General features: G+C 45.2%; 2 protein-coding genes across 24 annotated transcripts in view; one reads left to right on the top strand and one right to left on the bottom strand.

Moving 5' to 3' along the window:
* VKORC1L1 (vitamin K epoxide reductase complex subunit 1L1) overlaps positions 1-10,469 on the top strand; it is an 84,758-nt gene extending 74,289 nt beyond the window's left edge. For both annotated transcript variants that reach the window (XM_035291966.3, XM_054252467.2), the window contains 2 exons: positions 1,161-1,270; positions 6,409-10,469. In XM_035291966.3, coding sequence (XP_035147857.3) covers positions 1,161-1,270; positions 6,409-6,635 — 337 coding nt within the window. In that variant the 3' untranslated portion in view covers positions 6,636-10,469. The remainder of the gene's footprint in view (positions 1-1,160; positions 1,271-6,408) is intronic.
* GUSB (glucuronidase beta) overlaps positions 1,397-20,012 on the bottom strand; it is a 38,636-nt gene continuing 20,020 nt past the window's right edge. For 4 of the 22 annotated variants that reach the window (XR_013528439.1, XM_035291963.3, XM_078353905.1 and 1 more), the window contains 3 exons: positions 19,162-19,338; positions 15,009-15,144; positions 12,404-12,791 (listed from right to left, as the gene is read on the bottom strand). Coding sequence is in view for 8 of the 22 variants with exons in the window: in XM_035291963.3 (XP_035147854.3) it covers positions 12,625-12,791; positions 15,009-15,144; positions 19,162-19,338 (480 nt within the window). In the remaining 14 variants the exon portion in view is untranslated. Of the gene's footprint in view, positions 1,577-2,824; positions 3,020-4,996; positions 5,084-6,848; positions 8,747-10,397; positions 12,366-12,403; positions 12,792-15,008; positions 15,145-19,161; positions 19,339-20,012 lie in introns of those variants that run through there. The other 18 variants (XR_013528440.1, XR_013528431.1, XR_013528448.1 and 15 more) reach the window with 11 other exon arrangements.

Genomic DNA, 20,012 nt, shown 5'->3' with positions numbered 1-20,012 from the left:
TGAAACATTATCTTCAAAGGTTTTTTATTCAAAGTGAATGTTAGGTTGATATTTGTATCAAGTTTTATCAAATCAGTATTAACAATTTAGAACAAAAATTAGGGTTTAAAAATGTTCAGTCAAATGCAAGATTTAAAGTTAATTGCAAATAAAAACTGATAAGACATATAACGTATCCGGGTTTTTACTTCTGAGATAGGATTCCAGGAAAGACCTACAGTTTCTGATATTATCTTACTTTTTTTTTTTTTTTTTTTTTTTTTTTAAGGAGTTTTGCTCTTACCCAGGCTCGGGTGCAGTGGCACGATCTTGGCTCACTGCACCCTCCACATCCTGGGTTCAAGTGGTTCTGCCTCAGCCTCCCTAATAGCTGGAATTACAGGCGCCCGCCATCACGCCCAGCTGATTTTTTGTATTTTGAGTAGAGATGAGATCTCACCCCGTTAGCCAAGCTGGTCTCAAACTCTTGACCTCAGTTGATCCACCCATCTCGGCCTCCCAACGTGCTGGGTTTACCGGCATGAGCCACCACACCTAGCCCTACATTTAAAAAATACATTCCCAGGATATTTCTTAATGCATATCCTGGTGACATTTGTGAAGAAACAATTTTTCAATCTACATTCTTTGAGTGAATAAATAGCATAGCTTAATCTATGACTTTGAGCTGGGGGCCATTGTGTCCCAGAGGATGTTTGGCAATGACTGTGACTGTTTTTGGTAGTCATATCTGGGGTGGAGGCCAGGGATGTTAGTTATGTAATGCACTGGACACCCCCCCAGCACAAAGAATTATCTAGTCCAAAATGTCAGTGGTCCACTGTTAAGAGACCCTGGCTAAGCATAGAGAGATCTCCTTCTCAAATACTAATGTCATTGGAAAAAGAATAATTTGCCCTACCTTTTGGAGAAGGGACTATAGAGAAATTGGCAACTTAGAGAATCAGATGGGTATACTGGCACTTTTAGATATGTTCATTTTAATCAGAAATCTAGTGACTGGCCTCCCTCTTTGGGGGTAAATCACTCTTTCCACACAGGACATTTAAGACATTTGGCAACTTAGTTGATTTTAGAATTGGATAGCATTCTCAAATAATTTGACATTTTTTAAATAGGGACATTCAAATAGAGGGTTACTGGTTTTCCTTATTTTACAGATGGGGTCGAGGATTTGGTCTTTTGGGTTCCATTTTTGGAAAGGATGGTGTATTAAACCAGCCAAACAGTGTCTTTGGACTTATATTTTATATACTACAGTTATTACTTGGTAAGTATTTATCAATACCGAAATAAGTTTGTTATAATCCATTTAGAACTTTGTGTCTTTGCCCTGAAGTGTCTTGATGTTAAATGAAAGCATGTGTTATTTATAGAACCGCTAGTGTGTACAACATTTTTGTGTTGTGAAAACTGATTCACTAAGATTTTTATTATATTAATGTTGAACTTGATGTCAAATGCTGTTTCATCATGGAGAGCAGCATCTCATGATGTCCAGAAACCAGTCCCATTCAAAGAAGTGATCACTCCCATCGTCTCTGTAAAGCTCTCCTTCTTTTAAAGACTCTGCAGCCTTTTAAAAACATCATATATTAAGGAAACATTCACAAGAAACCGTATTCATAATCCCATCACCTTTACATATCCACTATTTCTATTGTCTTCTGCTTTTAAAAAGAATTTTGGGCCAGGCGCAGTGGCTCACGCCTGTAATCCTAGCACTTTGGGAGGCTGAGAAGGGCAGATCACTTGAGCCCAGAGTTCGAGACAAGCCTGGGCAACATGGCGAGACACTGTCTCTACAGAAAATGCAAAAATTAGCCAAGTGCGGTGGTACACACCTGTAATCCCAGCTACTTGAGAGGCTGAGGTGAGAGAATCGCTTGACCCCAAAAGGTGGAGGTTGCAGGGAAGCGAGATCACACCACTGCACTCCAGCCTGGGGGACAGAGCAAGACCCTGTCTCAAAAACTAATAATAATTTTATGTGAACTGTGTTTCAACATAGTGTTATTTATCCTAAGTGTTATTAACATCTAGTTTCACACTTTTTGCTTCTAAATAATGCTGCAGTGATCAACTTGTTTCAAGAACTCATGCTCTTTCTTCTTTGAATTGTCTCCACAAAATAAATTTCTAGGCATAGGATCAAAAAACACAGATATTTTCCATTTTAATCAGTGTTACCATGTTGCTTTTCTCTCGCTTCTCTGGTTTCCCTGAAGCTCCAGCAGTCTTCATTTTTAAAAAGTGATTTGTAAAATTTTTTTTTTAACTGTACTAATCTTCACCTGGAAAAATTGCTAATAGTTACACATTAGTACCTATTACTTTAAACTTTACTCTCATTTCCTTGTATTGCCCATTTAGTTATTGAGATCCTGACATTTTCATATGTATTAGAAACATTTTATGCATTCTTTATCCCTGGTTGTTGTTATAAAAACTGTATTAAGTTTTGTTTTGTTTTTGAGATGGAGTTTCGCTCTTGTTACCCAGGCTGGAGTGCAATGGCGTGATCTCGGCTCACTGCAAACTCTGCCTCCTGGGTTCAGGCAATTCTCCTGCCTCAGCCTCCTGAGTAGCTGGGACTACAAGCACGCGCCATCATGCCCAGCTAATTTTTTGTATTTTTAGTAGAGACGGGGTTTCACCATGTTGACCAGGATGGTCTCGATCTTTGGACCTCCCGCCTCGGCCTCCCAAAGTGCTGGGATTTTATTAAGTTTTTATACTTTCTGAGTTAAATCTATCCGTTTTTGCCTTTGCATTTTATTTTTCTGCTTTTTAAAAAATCTAGTTGCATACCAATGCCTTTGTATTTTTAATTGTTAATATTTTATTTCATTATCTGTCAGCTCTTCTGATTTGGTTCATTAAAAATACATGGAACTTTTCTATCTGAAATTGATTTGTTATGAGGCAAATTGTCAATCTAAATTCTTCTCAGTGGTTCTTTCAAGTTTGCCCAATTCCATATCTTGCAGAAGTACAAGGATATTCATAGCAGTACAGTCTAAAATAGCAAAAAAAAAAAAAGTTGAAGTACCTTAGAAACAGGTAATGGTTGAATAAGTTAGAAAATACTACAGCCATTAAAAGAAAAGGGAGCTCTATATTTATATCGTGGAAAGATCAAGACACTATTTTGTGGAAAAAGGAAATTGTGGTATAATAGGTATGCATGCATTTAAATGCATAGAAAAGGGTCTGGTGGCTGGGGTGGAGGGAGAAATGTCACTTTGTATTCTGTATGTCACCATTGTGTTGGTTTCTAGAGAATATGAAGCATAAGCCCAAATGCAAGGCCTTCTCCCCTAAGAGAAAAGAACCTCAGAAAAGTCTTTGACTATATTAACTTTTGAAGACAGAGACTTGACAGCCAAATTTCTGTTTATGCCATTAATTTCATGTCATGGTGTATACAGATTTTAAATCACATGTACCAAATGTTGTTTTTCATCCGCATTTTTTGACTTGCATTTAGACACTTCACGTGCCTTTTTAATGTTGCGGTCTTCGTCAGAGGCACGTTCGAACTAACCTAACGGTTTCCAGAGCACGGCATCTGTACTCCCTTCTAAGCTGTTTGAGATACAACATTTTTAATTTAATTATTTTTATAGGTAATCCATTCACCTGGTTCAAGAGTTTTTAAAAATGGCCAGGTGCGGTGGCTCCCAGCACTTTGGGAGGCCAAGACGAGCAGATCACCTGAGGTCAGGAGTTCCAGACCAGCCTGGCCCACATGGTGAAACCCCATCTTCACTAAAAATAAAAAAATTAGCCAGGTGTGGTGGCACACATCTGTAATCCCAGCTACTCGGGAGGCTGAGGCAGGAAAATTGCTCGAACCCAGGAGGTGGATGTTGCAGTGAACTAAGATCGAGCCACTACACTTCAGCTTAGGCAATAGAGCGAGACTCCGTCTTGAAAAAATATATATATAAAATGTTACACAATGAAAAATCTGTCTCACTTCTTCCCTTTCTGCCCAGTTTCCACTGCTCCTCAGCCCCTGCTGGTAGCTTGTTATTGGTTAGAATTTCTTTATGCATATAAAAGAAAATACAAATATACAATCTTAATTTTTCTCCTTTTTAAAATATAAAAGGCAGATGCTATATCCACTGTTCTCCAGCTTGCTTTTTTTTTTTTTTTTTTTTCGTTTTTTTGCTTGATGGATATATCGTAATCTTTCCATATCAGTACATTAAATGTCTTCATTCCTTTTCACAGCTGCAGAATAATCCATTGCATAATTGTGCCATCATTTATTTAGAGTTACAGCATATTTTAAATTCCACAGAGAATTTCACCCCGAGCCACAAGTACCTAGCTGCATTACCATAGTATTTAACGGATAGCTGGTATTTATAGAGCATTCTAAGTGCTTTCTATTAGCTCCTTTAATCCTGCATTATCTAGCTTATTTAATTGTCTGGGAGTCTTGGGAAGTAGGCATGATTGTTACCCCAGTTTTACAGTTGAGAAGAGAGAGGCATGGAGGAAGAAATAAACTTGCCCGTATCATTTTGAAATTAAATTTCTTAGATAAATTGTGACCACATTAATTTTTGAAATGTTAGTTGTTTAGCATAGGTGAAGTCAGCAAACTTTTTCAGAAAAGGGCCTGGCAGAAAGTAGTTTAGGCTTTGCCAGCTACCGCAGACACTCAGCCCTTCCTTCTAGTGTGGAAGCAGTCACAGACATTACCTAAATGCGTGAGTGTGTCTGGATGCCAGTACAACTTTATTTACAAAAGCAGGTAGCTGCCAAGATTTGCTAGTCCCGCGATAAGAAATTCAGCAGCACCTTAGTCTTGATGCGCCTGCGAAAGCATCTAGTCCCTTGGCTGAGCTGCAGCCAGTCAGTCCACAGGCGTCTTCTTGTTGCCTTTCTTTTTGCCAACAGGCACCGGGATTTCAGCCCTTTAATTGACTCCTTTAAACTTGCTCCCACTGTTACTCTGTCCTGTTTCTGTTATCCTTACCTGTGAGTCGTTGGGTAGGAGCGTAGTTCAACATGCTCTGCCTTCTCTGTCCTTGACAATAAATGCACATATTTTCCATGCTGTTGGCTGTAGGGAATTTAAAACAATACAGTGAAGAATTCAGGTGCCTTTTTTGTTGTTTGTTTTGAACACAGAGTCTGACTCTTTCACACAGGCTGGAGTGCAGTGGCGTGATCTTGGCTCACTGCAACCTCCACCTCCCGGGTTCAAGCGATTCTCCTGCCTGAGCTTCCCTTATAGCTGGGATTATAAGCATGCACCCCCAGGCCCAGCTAATTTTTATTTATTTATTTATTTGTATTTTTTTTGTAGAAATAGGTTTCACCATGTTGGTGAGGCTGGTCTTGAACTCCTGACCTGAAATGATCTGCCTGCCTTGGCCTCCCAAAGTGTTAGCATTACAGGCGTGAGCCACCGTGCCTGGCCTCAGGTGCCTTTTTGTCTTGAGAGCCCTGGCTTAGCACACTTATCCACTCTTTTTCTGATCAGGTTTGACCCACATGCAGCCAATGGGCTCAATGTGGTTCTGCTTATCCACCAGGGTGACCTGAAGTGTTTATCAAGATACTCTTTCTCTTCTGCAGCTTGTTGGTATAGTCACCTCTCATTGTAGATTTTTGATCAATTTGAGCTAAATATGGAAAAGCAAATTTTACTTTCCACAGATGGGGAGGCCATAGTGAAAGGCCAGAGAAGGTTCTCACCAAATATGTGCAGCTCCGAAGAAAAAGGCTGTGGTCCTCATGTCCCTTTATTCATTCAGTGACTTGGGGCTGTGGATGTTACAAGTCAGCTTTATTGCTTAATGTGATTGTGAGATTGCATGTTTTCTATGTGTGTGTATTTTCAACGCAGGCTAGTTTGTGAAATAAGTAATATTTCACCTGAAAGATTGAGAAATCAAAACACTGCAGCTATAAAACTGGCATTTGGCTGAGCACAGTGGGCTCATGCCAGTAATCCCAGCATTTTGGGAGGCTGAGGCAGGTGGATCACCTGAGGTTAGGAGTTTGAGACCAGCCTGGCCAACAGGGAGAAAGCCTGTCTCTATTAAAAATACAGAAATTAGCCAGGCGTGGTGATACATGCCTGTAATCCCAGCTATTCAAGAGGTAGAGGTTGCAGCGAGCTGAGATTGAGCTGCTTTTTCCATCCAGCCTGGGCAATAGAGTGAGACTCCGTCTCAAAAACAAACAAACTGGCATTTGGTCTGCAGAGTCAACCTGTATAATTTTAACAAAACAGACCAGTATTTCTGTTCTCAGTTTTCAGAGTTTGGCAGGAAGATCAGCATTCAAACACTGCCACAAGTTACACAGTGTTAGGCCTTGTCACTCAGAAAGCCTCTCTGGGGTCAAGGCCTAATCGGGTCTGCGTCTCTTCTCTTGCAGGCATGACAGCAAGTGCCGTCGCGGCGTTGGTCCTCATGACGTCCTCCATCGTGTCGGTCGTGGGGTCCCTGTACCTGGCCTACATTCTGTACTTTGTGCTGAAGGAGTTCTGCATCATCTGTGTCATCACGTACGTGCTGAACTTCATTCTCCTCATCGTCAACTACAAACGACTAGTTTACTTGAACGAGGCCTGGAAACGGCAGCTGCAGCCCAAGCAGGACTGACCTCCACAGACTCTTCCCTGACAGTCTCAAGTCCTTTTCCATTAAGTTTATTTTGCAGCAGTTTTTTTTTTTTTTTTAATTCTTCACAACAGACACTTTCCCTAAGAATCTTAAAACTGTTTTTAAAAATCCTGTAAATTAGAAGGGGCCCTCGCTATTTTTTGTGTCAATCTTCATTTTAAATATGGATACAAAAAGGAGCCGCCAAGCCAATCAAAGACAAGCTTTCACTTTACTTTGAAGATGCTTTTGAAATGATCAAATGTAGCCCTAGCCCCTTCCCTCGATTGTAAAGTGAGCAACCATTGCTAGTAATTCCTTCAAGTGTATCAATTCAATTTCAGGTATAAAAATGTGATCATGACATGAAAATATTTTAGAATAGATACTGTATTAAATATCGCCATGTTTATAATATGTAATATGTTTTTAGCCGAAGGATTTAAACATGTAGATTCAACTAGAATCCATTTATGTGATATTTGTAAATAAAAGTAGAAATATTGGCTCCATCCCTGCAGAACTTACTGTACAGTTTAGTTGGAGTTAGCACTGAAGAACTGTCAGCTCAGTGTTAACTGAGGAGGCAGTGAAAATAGCCCATACACAGCATCTTGAGAAAAGTGCTGGCAGCCACGAGTGCAGCATTGATTGCAAAAATTATAGGGTTAAAAAAAAAATAGGGTGGTTGGTTCCCTTTTATCTCCCTCTTTCTGAAAGGAAGAAATTGAATTGGAACGTTCAAGTCAGATTTGTGTCCGGTTGTAAAACTGGACCAATTGTTAACCTTACAGAGTAAGTCCGAGGCCTTGAGGACACTAGGATGGGAAGATGGGTATTTTCCTTTGGAGAAAAGCTGGAAATACAAACATGGCATTTTTAGGTAAAGTTTCTTCCACCAGTTGACTTTTCACACAGATATTTTTCCTTAATATTGGTGCCAGTCAACCAAACAGTATTATGACGGAAATGAGCAGTCCAAGTCCCGTCGCTCCAGAGTGGGAGCAGTGTTCTTGCTAATTGTTTCTCTCTGCACTAACCCCTTGGATGTCTAATTTTTTTGGAGTGAAATCCTGGATTTGCGACCTTCAGGGCTGACATGCTGCGCAGTCTGCTTCATCGGGGGAAGAGCAACAGGTAGACACATCTCAAGGTGAAATAGAGTCGTGTCGCCACTGCTCTCATAATGCCACACATGCAGTAAGAAGAGTTTGGAAAGGGGATTCGAGTAAGCCCAAATGACATTGGGACAGGACGTTTCTGTGGTTAACATCTGATGTCAGAATGTTAAAAGTGCCTTCTGTCTTAAATCTCAAACCAAATATTTTGTGTGTTGACCTTGGGCAGAAGTGTCCTTCATTCCTTCCTTTCTTTGCCGTCAGGTGGAAAACCCGCTCTCTGCAGAAGGTCCTGTGTGATAATTTTACTCCTCTGGTTGAGAAGCAGCAATGTTTTTGCTTCTGATTTGATTAATCGTTTTATGTTAAAAATAGTCAATGAGGCTGGTACCTCTTGAGTGCTTTATTTGCCTTCTCCTTGAAGGGAGGGAACAGACTCTGTTCTGTGAACTAAAATGTGTAGTCAGCAACAATTCAGTAATTTCTAACCAACTCATAATGGACGCAACATAGGTCTTTTGGCTCAAGGCAAGTATCAAGTCCGAATTGTAATGAACTCTTCACCAGTTTTAACCAGTTTCTTAAAAGATCGCTTAACTCAAGGTTTCATCAAGGCTTGTGTTTTCCCATGAATGTGAATCTTTCAGCGGCCGTTCGAGTCTGTATGTGCCGTGGTGTTCTGAAGTAGTGAAAGAACTCTAGAACGCACCGACTGGCCGTCTGGGGTCTGTGGAGGAAGCCTCGGTTTGAGGCTGTGCCGGGAGGCCACCTTGGGCGGCGCATCCAGCTCCCTAGGGCAGTCGCCTGGTTCTTTCTTCTAAGCTACGGTGGAAATGGCTTCAGGGTTGAAACTGTGGTATACCTTACACCAGTCATGCTAAACACGTTCCTTGCGTCCCAGTATCCAGTGGTTTTCATCCTAGTTTGTATCAAGCAAAGTATAGTTAAAGCTTGTCTCGATGTTGCATTCTTGAAAACGTCTTCAACTCTTACCTGAGAAAACAGAAAAATCGTCAGCCAGTCCCTTCCAGTTTTTTCTTTGCTTTGCTAAGCCTTGGGGAAACCACTATTTCATTGTGTAAAAGTTTTTGCCACATTCCTATGGCCCCGTCGAGTAAATACCCTTTTTTCTCACTGAGAGGAACACGTGCTGCCTGTACTAACAGCATTGTAACGCCGGTATCTCAGTGACCAACAGAACCCTGGTGGGTGTTAACTTGGTGTCTTTTGCCCTGGAGAGTTTGGGTTCCTTTCTGTCCCTTCTGTTCTGCCCAGAAGAGGGGGAATCACCAATGTTATAAACTTGGAAGATTGTCGTGCCAGTTTTAGACTGAATATTTAAAGACTGCAGCTAGCCAGCAGTGTAAAGGACAGACTAGGGGAAACATTTCTTGCTAGCAGTAATTCCATGCTTCATTTTTTTGAAGTGATTCATTCCAAATGAAACCATTTATTGACTTGATAGTCACAAATACCATTTGAAGAAATAGGAGTCATTGGCGTTAGAGGATAAATTCCAGGGAATCCAGGTGGTTGGGAGGGTTTCATTTGGGTTTGCATTACACTTAGTTGCTCCCAGTGTAAAGGTAGATTTCTGGTGACATAACTCAGGTTTAACTAGCTGTGTGGCCAGAATCACTGTTCTTCATGTGTGTCTTCTCCTTAAATCCATTACTCTCAAACAATGTTCAAAGCATTGACTGTTTCATTCAGAGGACCAAGACCACAGTGAAATTAAAACTATTTGTTGGCTAGGCGTGGTGGCTCATGCCTGTAATCCCAGCACTTTGGGAGGCTAAGGTGGGCGGGTCACCCGAGGTCAGCAGTTCAAGACCAGTGTGGCTGACATAGTGAAACCCTGTCTCTATTAAAAATACAAAAATAAGCCAGGCATGGTGGCGGGTGCCTGTAATCCTAGAGGCTGATACAAGAGAATGGCTTGAACCTGGGAGGCGGAGGTTGCAGTGAGCAGAGATTGCACCACTGCACTCCAGCCTGGGCAACGAGCGAAACTGTCTCAAAAGAAAAACTACTTGTTGACTTTTGCTTTTCATTTAGTTTTTGAAAAGACTGTTTGCAAAAGTAGAGTTATCTTTAGCAATTACTTCATAATTTAGATCGGTACCAAGAGTGACAGGAAAGCTTGTCTAGAAAATCAGTATTAGACAGATGCCAACAAGGAGACCCACTGTGATTTCTGGAAGCCTGTTTGGGGAGACAGACCTAATGACCTAATATGCAATTTCTGTCTTCCTTTCCTCTAACACACAAGCATTGGTGACACATCTCAGACACCTGAGGCAGCATTACGACTTCTAATCCTGAGAACGCCCCTTCTGCCATCAAACAAAAGGGGCAGGTGTGGGAACCCTGGCTACTGAATCATCTTTTTACTACAAGTTTGTCCAGAAAAGGTGAAATGTTTAGTTGTAAAACTGTATTAAGCGTGGCCTGAGGATTAGGTGTATGATGTCTAATCTGTTCCATCCAAAATATTCATTACTAGTGCTTTAAGCTCCAGAGTAAACATTCATTTAAAATGGAGTTCACTGGGCAGATTTCCCCATTAATAATCTAGATAGAAGTCTTCTTTATCAGAGATTCAAGGCACCATTTTGCTAACTGGTAAATAAAACCAAATGTAAATATGTAAGAATGTTTATTTGTTGCACATAACTTTTTTGGTATAAAATAAATGTAGAAGTTACCTGTGGAAGTTGTGCTGCCATCATTCTTAACTGCAGGGCTGCATTCCAGAAAAGCTGAGTCTTAGACTCAGTGGGAGCCTTCTATTCTTGAAGTCCATGCTGGAACCTCATTTCTAAGGTATACAGGGTTCTTTTTCTCTTAAGTGATATGTAACTTGCAGAAGACTCAGAGTCCTCAGACCTCTAGTTCGTGGAATTCCTGTGGGTTTATGATCTATGTGATTGATTGTCAAGAATCAGTGACAAAAAGTGTCACTACCTACAGTTCTGTGAACACTTAGAATGTATCAACGAACCGTTTTTCCACAGTTTTACTTTAGCTTTCCTTGAATACTCCACGTATAAGCCTCTAAAAAGGTAGCATCCGCAAGAAAGATGAATCCGTTGGAAATACAGCTGAGCCATACTTCATGGAAATGCAACAGGTGTGTTCTGTGCTTAAGCGTAAGACCTGTGAAATGGGCTGCCCCTAATTTGTACAACATTTAAACATGTCTATTTAAATTTTTTTTGTTGTTGTTAATCAATGAGAGCTTGTTGCTCAGGTTAGCCTTGAACTCATGGCCTCGCCTCCTCAAGTGCCAGGACAACTGGCCAGAGCCACCGCGACCCCCTACATTTAATTTTTCTTGATGTTTGCCAACTTTTACCCATTATATTTTGACATACTGGAACACAAAATTTCATTCCTTTGAAAAACTAAAGAGAAAGAAGTTCAGTGAAAACAAAAACAAATGGAACCCCTAGATTCCTAATTGGAACTGACTACACTCTCATTTTTAAAAAATGGACTGATAATGCCTAATAAAACCAGGCTAAATTATCTCTATTCTTTGTTTCACAGAGCTTGCAAAGGAAAGCTGAAAAGGGGGCTGTGTGTGGAGACAGGGGAGTCAACCACAAGACCGGGGAAATCAAGTTGTATGGCAAGAACCGTTATTGGAGGCCAGGCGCGGTGGCTCATGCCTGTAATCCCAGCACTTGGGGAGGCTGAGGTGGGTGGATCACTTGAGGTCAGGAGTTCGAGACCAGCCTGGCCAACATGGCAAAAACCCATCTCTACTAAAAATACAAAAAAAAATTAGCAGGGTGTGGTGGCGGGCACCTGTACTTCTAGCTACTTGGGAGGCTGAGACTGAAGAATTGTTTGAACCCCAGAGGCGGAGGTTGCAGTGAGCCAAGATTGCACCACCGCACTCCAGCCTGGACCACAGAGCAAGACTGTCCCAAAAACGAGAACGAAAAAAAACTGCATTGGTTCATGGTCTGTCTTCCAACTAAGACTGGACACCAACAGGAATATTTTCCAAAGCATCAAACTTTAAATTCGAATTGATGTACCATCCTTGCCCTAACCTTGCCTGGGAGGAGAGGGAGGAGCAATTCCTTAAGGAAGGCCTGTGCTCTGGGAGGGGCAGCTGGTGTCATTATGGGGTGTAAAGGCCTGGAATGCTGATTTGTAGGCACAGCTGTTTGAAGAGGTCTTGTCACCTTCAATGGCATCCGTTACGATAAGGCCAATGTGCTTTTATGCTCATCTGTCCATTCCTGTCAAGACCTGACTATGGCTGAGATCAGAACACTCCTAGGAGAACTGGTCACCTCTGAGCTTCCAGTTTAGACTTCTGCTTACCTATGTGGAAACTGCTGCACAGATCTGTGACGGACTGCAGCATGACAGCACTTCTGTGACCTTGTTGGTACATGCAGGACTCAGCCCATCTGGGGAGTCAAACACCAGCAGTGAAAGTCTTCTATTCACTCCATGGAGGCTGGCCGGGTTTGCTACAGAAACACGGCGGCCCTAGGACCATGAGGCTATCCCTGCAGATGCTGTCTGGAACCAGCTGCTCTGAATGTGGTGTGGGTGTTGGAGTTTCTCAAAAGTCCACATAGTTAAGGCTCTGAAAACAGCCCAACACACAGAAATGATTTCAGATGCTTTTCAGCAGCCATGTTCATGCTAACTCTTTATTTATACTAGGAAATCTCTTATTTCCACCTCTCGTGTTCCCCGCTAGCACAGATGGACCACAAAACCGAGGCCAGAAACAGTCCAGCCAGCCGTGGACAGTCCAGGAGGCACGTGCTCTGCTGTGGGGAAGTTGCCCTGACTCGGAAGGAAGGACACGCAGGCGGTGTCAGTCAAGAGGTGGCTCTCGCTCAAGTAAACGGGCTGTTTTCCAAACACTGTGACTTGGCAGCTGAACGGGGATACCTGGTTTCGTTGGCAATCTTCCAGTATCTCTCTCGTAGAAGGAACGCTGCAGTTTTTGGTTGTCTCTGCCGTGTGAAGATCCCCTTTTTATTCCCCAGCATTCTCTGCGGTGCTAAAAAAAAAAAAAAAAAAAAAAAGACACAAAGCGATTCAGACAACTTCTGAGGGTCAAGTGAGACCCACACTGGAGCCAAAGTAGGCACTAAATAGAATTCTTCTTCTTCTTGAGATGGTCTCACTGTCACCCAGGCTGGAGTGCAGTGACACACTCATAGCTCACTGCAAGCCTCAACCTCCTGGGCTCAGGCGATCTTCTGCCTCAACCTCTCAAGTAGCTGGGACTACAGGTATGCACCACCATGCCTGGCTTTTTAAGTTAAGACAAGGTCTCATTATGTTGCCCAGGCTGGTCCCAAGCGATCTGCCCTCCTCAGCCTCCCGGAAGTGCTGGGATTATAAGCACAAGCCACAGGGCTCAGCCAAATGTCCTCTTACAGTTTCGGGATGCTTGCTCTCAAGTGACAGTTTATGGGTTGAAATATTTAAATACCACTGCTCTGCCCAAACACCCAGGTTCCCTGGTGTGTTACTTTCTAGTTTTCTAGTCTGTTACGGGGAAAAACCACAACAGTGGCCAAAGGTGGTGGCTCACGCCTGTAATCCCAGCACTTTGGGACACTGAGACGGGAGGATCAACAAGGTCAAGAGATCGAGACCATCCTGGCCAACATGGTGAAACCCCGTCTCTACTAAAAACACAAAAATTAGCTGGGCATGGTGGCACGTGTCTGTAATCCCGGCTACTCAGGAGGCTGAGGCAGAATTGCTCGAACCCAGGAGACGGAGGTTGCAGTGAGCCAAGATTGTGCCACTGCACTCCAGCCTGGTACCTGGCGACAGAGTGAGACTCTGTCTCAAAAAAAAAAAAAAAAAGTCAGCCAGGTGTGCTGGTGGGCACCTGTAGTCTCAGCTACTTGGGAGACTCAGGCACGAGAATCGCTTGAACCCAGGAGGTGAAGGTTGCAGTGAGCTTAGATGGCACCACTGCACTCCGGCCTGGGAAACAGAGACTTGGTCTCAGAAACCAAAAAAAAAAGTTCCCAAAGTTTATCTTTTACTTGCAAAATAACGTTTGCATGCTCGGTACCCAACTGCCTGGTAAGTGGGTAGGCAGAGGGCTGGGGGTATCTAGGACAGTTACCCTTGAAAGGCTAGGGCCTTTCTCTGCAAAGACGGCTCCTAGTGGGAGGCAGGGTCCTGACCAGCCACAAGTACCAACGTGGGACCTACTCGTGGAGTTCAAATCCTCTGGCACCAACGCCCAGCTTGGTGCCCACCACCGGTGGTCATTCAGCCCAAGCTGAGGCTGCTGGGGAGCACAGCTGGCAACAACCTGTCACCGCCCCTCCTGAGACCGCCACTAAATGGAAATGTTAAATGGAAAGGAGAACTTTCCCACCAAAAGGTTCGGCCGTAAGTGAACACAGGCGCCACCAAGTACTTCATCAAATGCAGCCCTACAGTAACCCACCAGGTGGTGGCATTATCCCCACTCGACAGGCTTATGAAAAGCTTAGGGGACTTGCCCAACATGACGCAGCACGTTGCTTTTTTCTTTTTTCAAGACAGAGTCTTGGCCGGACGCAGTGGGCTCATGCCTGTAATCCCAGCACTTTGGGAGGCCAAGGTGGATCACTGAGGTCAGGAGTTCAAGACCAGCCTGGCCAACATGGAGAAACCCCATCTCTACTGAAAATACAAACTTAGCCAGCGTGGTGGCGAGCACCTGTAATCCCAGGTACTTGGGGGGCTGAGGCAGGAAAATTGCTTGAACCTGGGAGGCAGAGGTTGCAGTGAGCCGAGACTGCACCACTGCACTCCAGCCTGGGCGACAAGAGGCAAAAAACTCTGTCTTACTCTGTTGCCCAGGCTGGAGTATGGTGGCATGATCTCAGCTCACTGCAACCTCCATCTCCCAGGTTCAAGCAGTTCTCCGGCCTCAGACTGAAATACCTTAAGCTTTGCAGGCTTAAAGGAACTCCTTGATGAGGTCCAGTGTTTCCTTCCTCCCTGGCTATGAAACAAACAAGAGAAAGGCAAGCTGGCCATTTCTGTCTCCCTATAGCAGACTCTCCTGTTTGCTTTTTGACGCTTTCCTGCTTCCTAAGCACAACTTACTTTTCCTAGGAAACTCAACCCAACCTATGTGGATTACACCAGCTTCCCTGCTGTTTCCAGGACTCTTACAACCAAACTGTCCAGAATTTGGCAAGGCAACCTGAAAAAATGAGGACAGGTACATTATCCCATGAGCCAAACTGCCACTTACACTGGTTAGTCATGAAATCGGCAAAATTCCAGACGAGCTCTCCAACCACGTACTTTCCGCGTTTTTGATCCAGACCCAGATGGTACTGCTCCAGCAGCGCTCTCTGGTACTCTTCACTGAACATCAGAGGTGGGTCCTGGGATTCACGGCAAAGAGAATGCAAGAGTCAGAACTGGCAGATAAAAATAAGCATCCACTTGATGGTGACCAAAATATCTGTCCTCGCAGGGGGCTCGCTGCTGCTGGGGTAAAGACAGCCAGGGAATGATGTAACCCAGAATAAAAAAAGAGGTTTATAAAAACCACCTTAATTATAACTGCTTTATTTATAAACGCTAATTTGATATTCTCTTCATCTTACTTTTCCATCTCTATCTGCTGGTACAGTCTTAAGGCTACCACACTAGAGGTAAAAATCCGTCTTTGGGCCAGGCATGGCGGCTAATGCCTGTCATCCCAGCTACTTGGGAGGCTGAGGTGGGAGGACTGCTTGAGCCCCGGAGGTCAAAGCTGCAGTGAGCTGTGTCTGCAGCACTGCACTCCAGCTTGGGTGACAGAGCGAGACCCTGTCATTAAATAAATAAATGCATGTAATGCATGTAAAATGAAATTAAACTAAACCAGGCTGGGCATGGTAGCTCAGGTCTATAATCCCAGCACTTTGGGAGGTTGAGGCAGAGGATTGCTTGAGCCCAGGAGTTCAAAACCAGCCTGGACAACACAGTGAGACCCAGTCTCTATAAAAAATCAAAATATTAGCAGGTGTGGTGGTCCACACCCGTGGTTCCAGATACTTGGGGGGCTGAAGAGGGAGGATCGCTGGAGCCCAGACTGTCAAGCAGTGAGCTGTGACTATGCCACTGCACTCCAGCCTGCGCAACAGTGTGAGACTGTCTCAAAAATAATTTTTTTAAAAATTGTCATCCTAGTCATATATCAAGTCCTCAATAGCCACGTGTATAGCTACCATTTCAGACAGTGCAGCTATAGAACATTTCCATCACTGCAAGGGTTTTTTTTTTTTTTTTTTTTTAACGAGGCCTCACACTGCCACTCAGGTGGGAGTACAATGGTGCAGACATGGCTGTCTGCAGCCTTGACCTACTGGGCTCAAACAATCCTCCTACCTCAGCCTCCCAAGGAGCTGGGATTACATGCAAGAACAACCATGCCCAACTAATTTTAAATTCTGCGTAGAGATGGGGTCTGTGTTACGCAGACTGGTCTCAAATTCTTGGGGCTCAATAGATTATCTGACCTCAGCCTCCCAAGTGCCGGCATTCCCAGTGTGAGCCACCACGCCCAGCACTACAGAGTTTATCAGTGCTGACCTAGACCCTCTCTAGAGTTTAAGAATTCAGAGTTGGGCCAGGCACAGTGGCTCACACCTGTAATCCCAGCACTTTGGGAGGCGGATCATGAAGTCAGGAGATCAAGACCATCCTGGCCACCATGGTGAAACCCCGTCTGTACTAAAATACAAATTAGCCGGGCATGGTGGTACGCTCGAACCTGGGAGGCAGAGGTTGCAGTGAGCCGAGATTGTGCCACTGCACTCCAGCCTGGCAACAGAGCAAGACTCCATCTCAAAAAAAAAAAAAAAGACTGGGGCCGGACATGGTGGCTCATTCCTATAATCCCAGCACTTTAAGAGGTCAAGTCGGGTGGATTACTTGAGGTCAGGAGTTCAAGACCAGCCTGACCAACATGGTGAAACCTTCTCTCTACTAAAAAATAGAAAGATAGGTGAGTGGGCATGGTAGTGCACACCTGTAATGCCAGCTACTCGGGAGGCTGAGGCAGGGGAATCACTTGAACCTGGCAGGCAGAGGTTGCGGTAGGCTGGGATCATGCCACTGCCCTCCAGCATGGGTGACAAGAGTGAAACTCCATCTCAAAAAAAAAGAATTTGGTCGGCCGCAGTGGCTCACACCTATAATCCCAGCACTTTCAGAGGCTGAAGGTGGGCAGATCATAAGGTCCAGAGATCGAGACCAGCCTGGCCAACATGGTGAAACACTTTCTCTACCAAAAATAGAAAAAATTAGCTGGGTGTGATGGCATGCGCCTGTAGTCCCAGCTACTTAGGAGGCTGAGGCAGGAGAATCACTTCAATGGAGCAAGAGAGTCACTGAGGCAGAGGCTGCAATGAGCCAAGATCACACCACTGCACTCCAGGCTGGCAACAGAGCAAGACTCCGTCTCAAAAAGAAAAACAGAATTCAGAGCCTGTTACCTTTTCAAAGAGGATGAGCAAGCGTGTATGTCCATGAGCCACTTCCCTACTTGACTAGTTTACAGAAGCGGCGTTCCGTAAGCACGATTAATAAGGGTGCAAACAGAACGGTGCAGTCCACTGTGGGTGGCTGTGCCCTGTGCCAAGGATAAGCACATTACGAAGGGTGTGTCGATGGGAATCCCGGGAGCTCTGACAAACGAGTGAGAGTTGGCTGGGGTGAGGAGAGGGGCTGGATGGGGTTCAGGACCACGTGAAAAAAAACCCAAGACAAAGCAACAGATCTTTGGTGAGGAGGACAAAAAAAAAAAATGAGATAAATTTAAAAAAATGAGAACAGGTATGGTGGCTCACGCCTGTAATTCCAGCATTGTGGGAGGCTGAAGCGGGCAGATCACTTGAGGTCAGGAGTTTGAGACCAGGCTGCCCAACATGAAGAAACCTCACCTCTACAAAAATTAGCTGGGCGCTGTAATCAGCTACCGGGAGGCTGAGGCAGGAGACTCGCTTCAGCCCAGGAGGCAGAGGTTGCAGTGAACTGACATCACACCACTCCAGCCTGGGTGATAGAGCAAGACTCCGTCTCAAAAGAAAAAAAAAGAGGACAAAGTGGCTCTAAGATCTCACTCATGCCCTTGATAGATATTTAGCGCATGCTGTGTCGACATTGCAGAGTACCTGGGAAGCAACATTAAATAGGACTCCTCTCTCCTGAGCTCAGTCCAGTCAGAGAGAGCCAAAAAAATAGCGACAGCGCCCGGCGAGAATGCAGGGAGGGCAAGGTTTGAGCTGCAACAGGGGCAGAGCACGGGGAAGGCTCCCGAGTCTGAGGCAGGAGAATCACTTGAGGCCAGGAGTTCAAGACCAGCCTGACAGCAAGATTCCATCTCTACAAAAAATTTTAAAACTAGGCTGCACGTGGTAGTGCATGCCTGTAGTCCCAGCTACTCAGGAGGCTGAGGCAGGGGAACCGCCTCAGCCCAGGAGTTCAAGGCTGCAGTGAGCTATGATGGCACCACTGCACTCCAGCCTGGGTAACAGAACAAGACCCTGTCAAAAAAAAAAGGCTAGCATAGGGAATCAGGCCAAGGTGGGAAGATAAATTGAGTCCAGGAGTTTGAGACCAGCCTGGGCAACATAGCAAGACCCTATCTCTTAAAAAAAATAATAAAGGAAAAATGATCTTTTAGTTGGCAATTACGGTGCCAACATGAGCGTTCCAGGGAAAACAGCTCAAGCAAGAGCAGGGGAGCAAACGAGTGCAGTGGAAACCGGTCAGTGGCCAGGAGTGATGAAAGCAGGGGACGAAAACCCAGGAGTGTCCTGGCCAGGGGTTAGGGCACGCTTCGTCCTGTGGGCCTGGGAAACCACACAGGACTCCCAAAATTCTGCTTTGTGGCGGGGCATAGTGGCTCGCATTTGTAATCCCACCGCTTGGGGAGGCTGAGGCAGGAGGATCACTTGAGCCCATGAGTTCAAGACCAGCCTGGGCAACATAGCAAGATCCCCATCTCTACAAAAGTAAAAAACTTAGCCAGTCATCTTGGCATGTGCCTATGGTCCCAGCTACTCAGGAGGCTGAGGTGGGAGGATCGCTCAGGCCCAAGAAGTTAAGGCTGCGGGGAGCCATGATCACACCACCACATTCCAGCCTAGGTGAGAGACCTGGTCTCACAAACACACACACGAATTTGGATTTGTTAGACCACAGGGACCATAGGAGGCGTCTGGAAACAAGGCCGATAAGGAGGCCGTCTGAGGGCCAAGAGAGTGGGGCAGAGGTCTGGCTGCTGGTGGGGAGGGAGCGTGGACGAGGCAGCAGGAGGGAAGCGGTGCTGTGGGCACAGGACAGGCCCGGGGAGGCCAGTGACAGCTCTGCGCAGAGAGAACACACAGGCGGAGTTCAACGCCGCTTACCTGGTGAAACCCTATAATCGTTTCCGCTCCGTACTCGCTCTGAATGATGGGCTTGTGGTAAGTCTTATACCAGTTCTCAAACTGGGTGCCCAGCTGCAGCTGAATCAACTCCAGGTGCCCATAGTCGTGATACCAAGAGTAGTAGCTGTTCACACAGATGACGTCCACGTAGGGAGCCTAGGACCAGAGCAGCAGAGCCGTTCACACCCGGAAGACCATGTGACTCAGCACTCACATGCTGCAGGGGCTTCCAGCAGGCGAGGTGAGACAGGTATGTAATCCCAGCACTCGGGGAGGCTGAAGGAGGAGGGCGGCTTGAGGCCAGGAGTTCCAGGCCCATGTGGGCAACACAGCAAGACCCCAGCTCTACAACCTATGTAGTAAAAAAATTAGCAGGGCACAGTGGCTCATCCCTATAATCCCAGCACATTGGGAGGCCAAGGGAGGAGGCTTTTTGAGCCCAGGAGTTGGAGACTAGCCTGGGCAACATCGCAAGGCCACGATTCTACAAAAGAATCCTAGAATGGGAAGAGCTGCCTCTCGGGGCTGAGAACATCCAAGTGCACCGATTTAGATCCCAAAATCACCCTGCCCCACAAGCAGGAAACATGGTCACAAAGTGGTCCAAGAGAGGCAGGCCTGCGACTCCAAGCAGGCGCTCACGATGTGTGCAGCTGGGAAGGGCCGTGAGAGGCAGAGCACCTGCCAACGCAGTCCTCAGCCAACGCCCAGGGCCCCCCACACTGGAACTGACTCCTCCCCAGGCAGCACTCCCATCACCACGCTTCCCCTCACCTCGCCCTAGAGAAGCGCTCCCACCCGAGGGGCCAATGCAGTCATTCTCACAGAGA

This window comes from Callithrix jacchus, chromosome 2, assembly GCF_049354715.1.
Source record: "Callithrix jacchus isolate 240 chromosome 2, calJac240_pri, whole genome shotgun sequence".
In the NCBI taxonomy this organism is placed as follows: domain Eukaryota; kingdom Metazoa; phylum Chordata; class Mammalia; order Primates; family Cebidae; genus Callithrix; species Callithrix jacchus.
The sequence above is the reverse complement of the archived record's forward strand: the minus strand, read 5'-3'. Positions and strand labels throughout refer to the sequence as shown.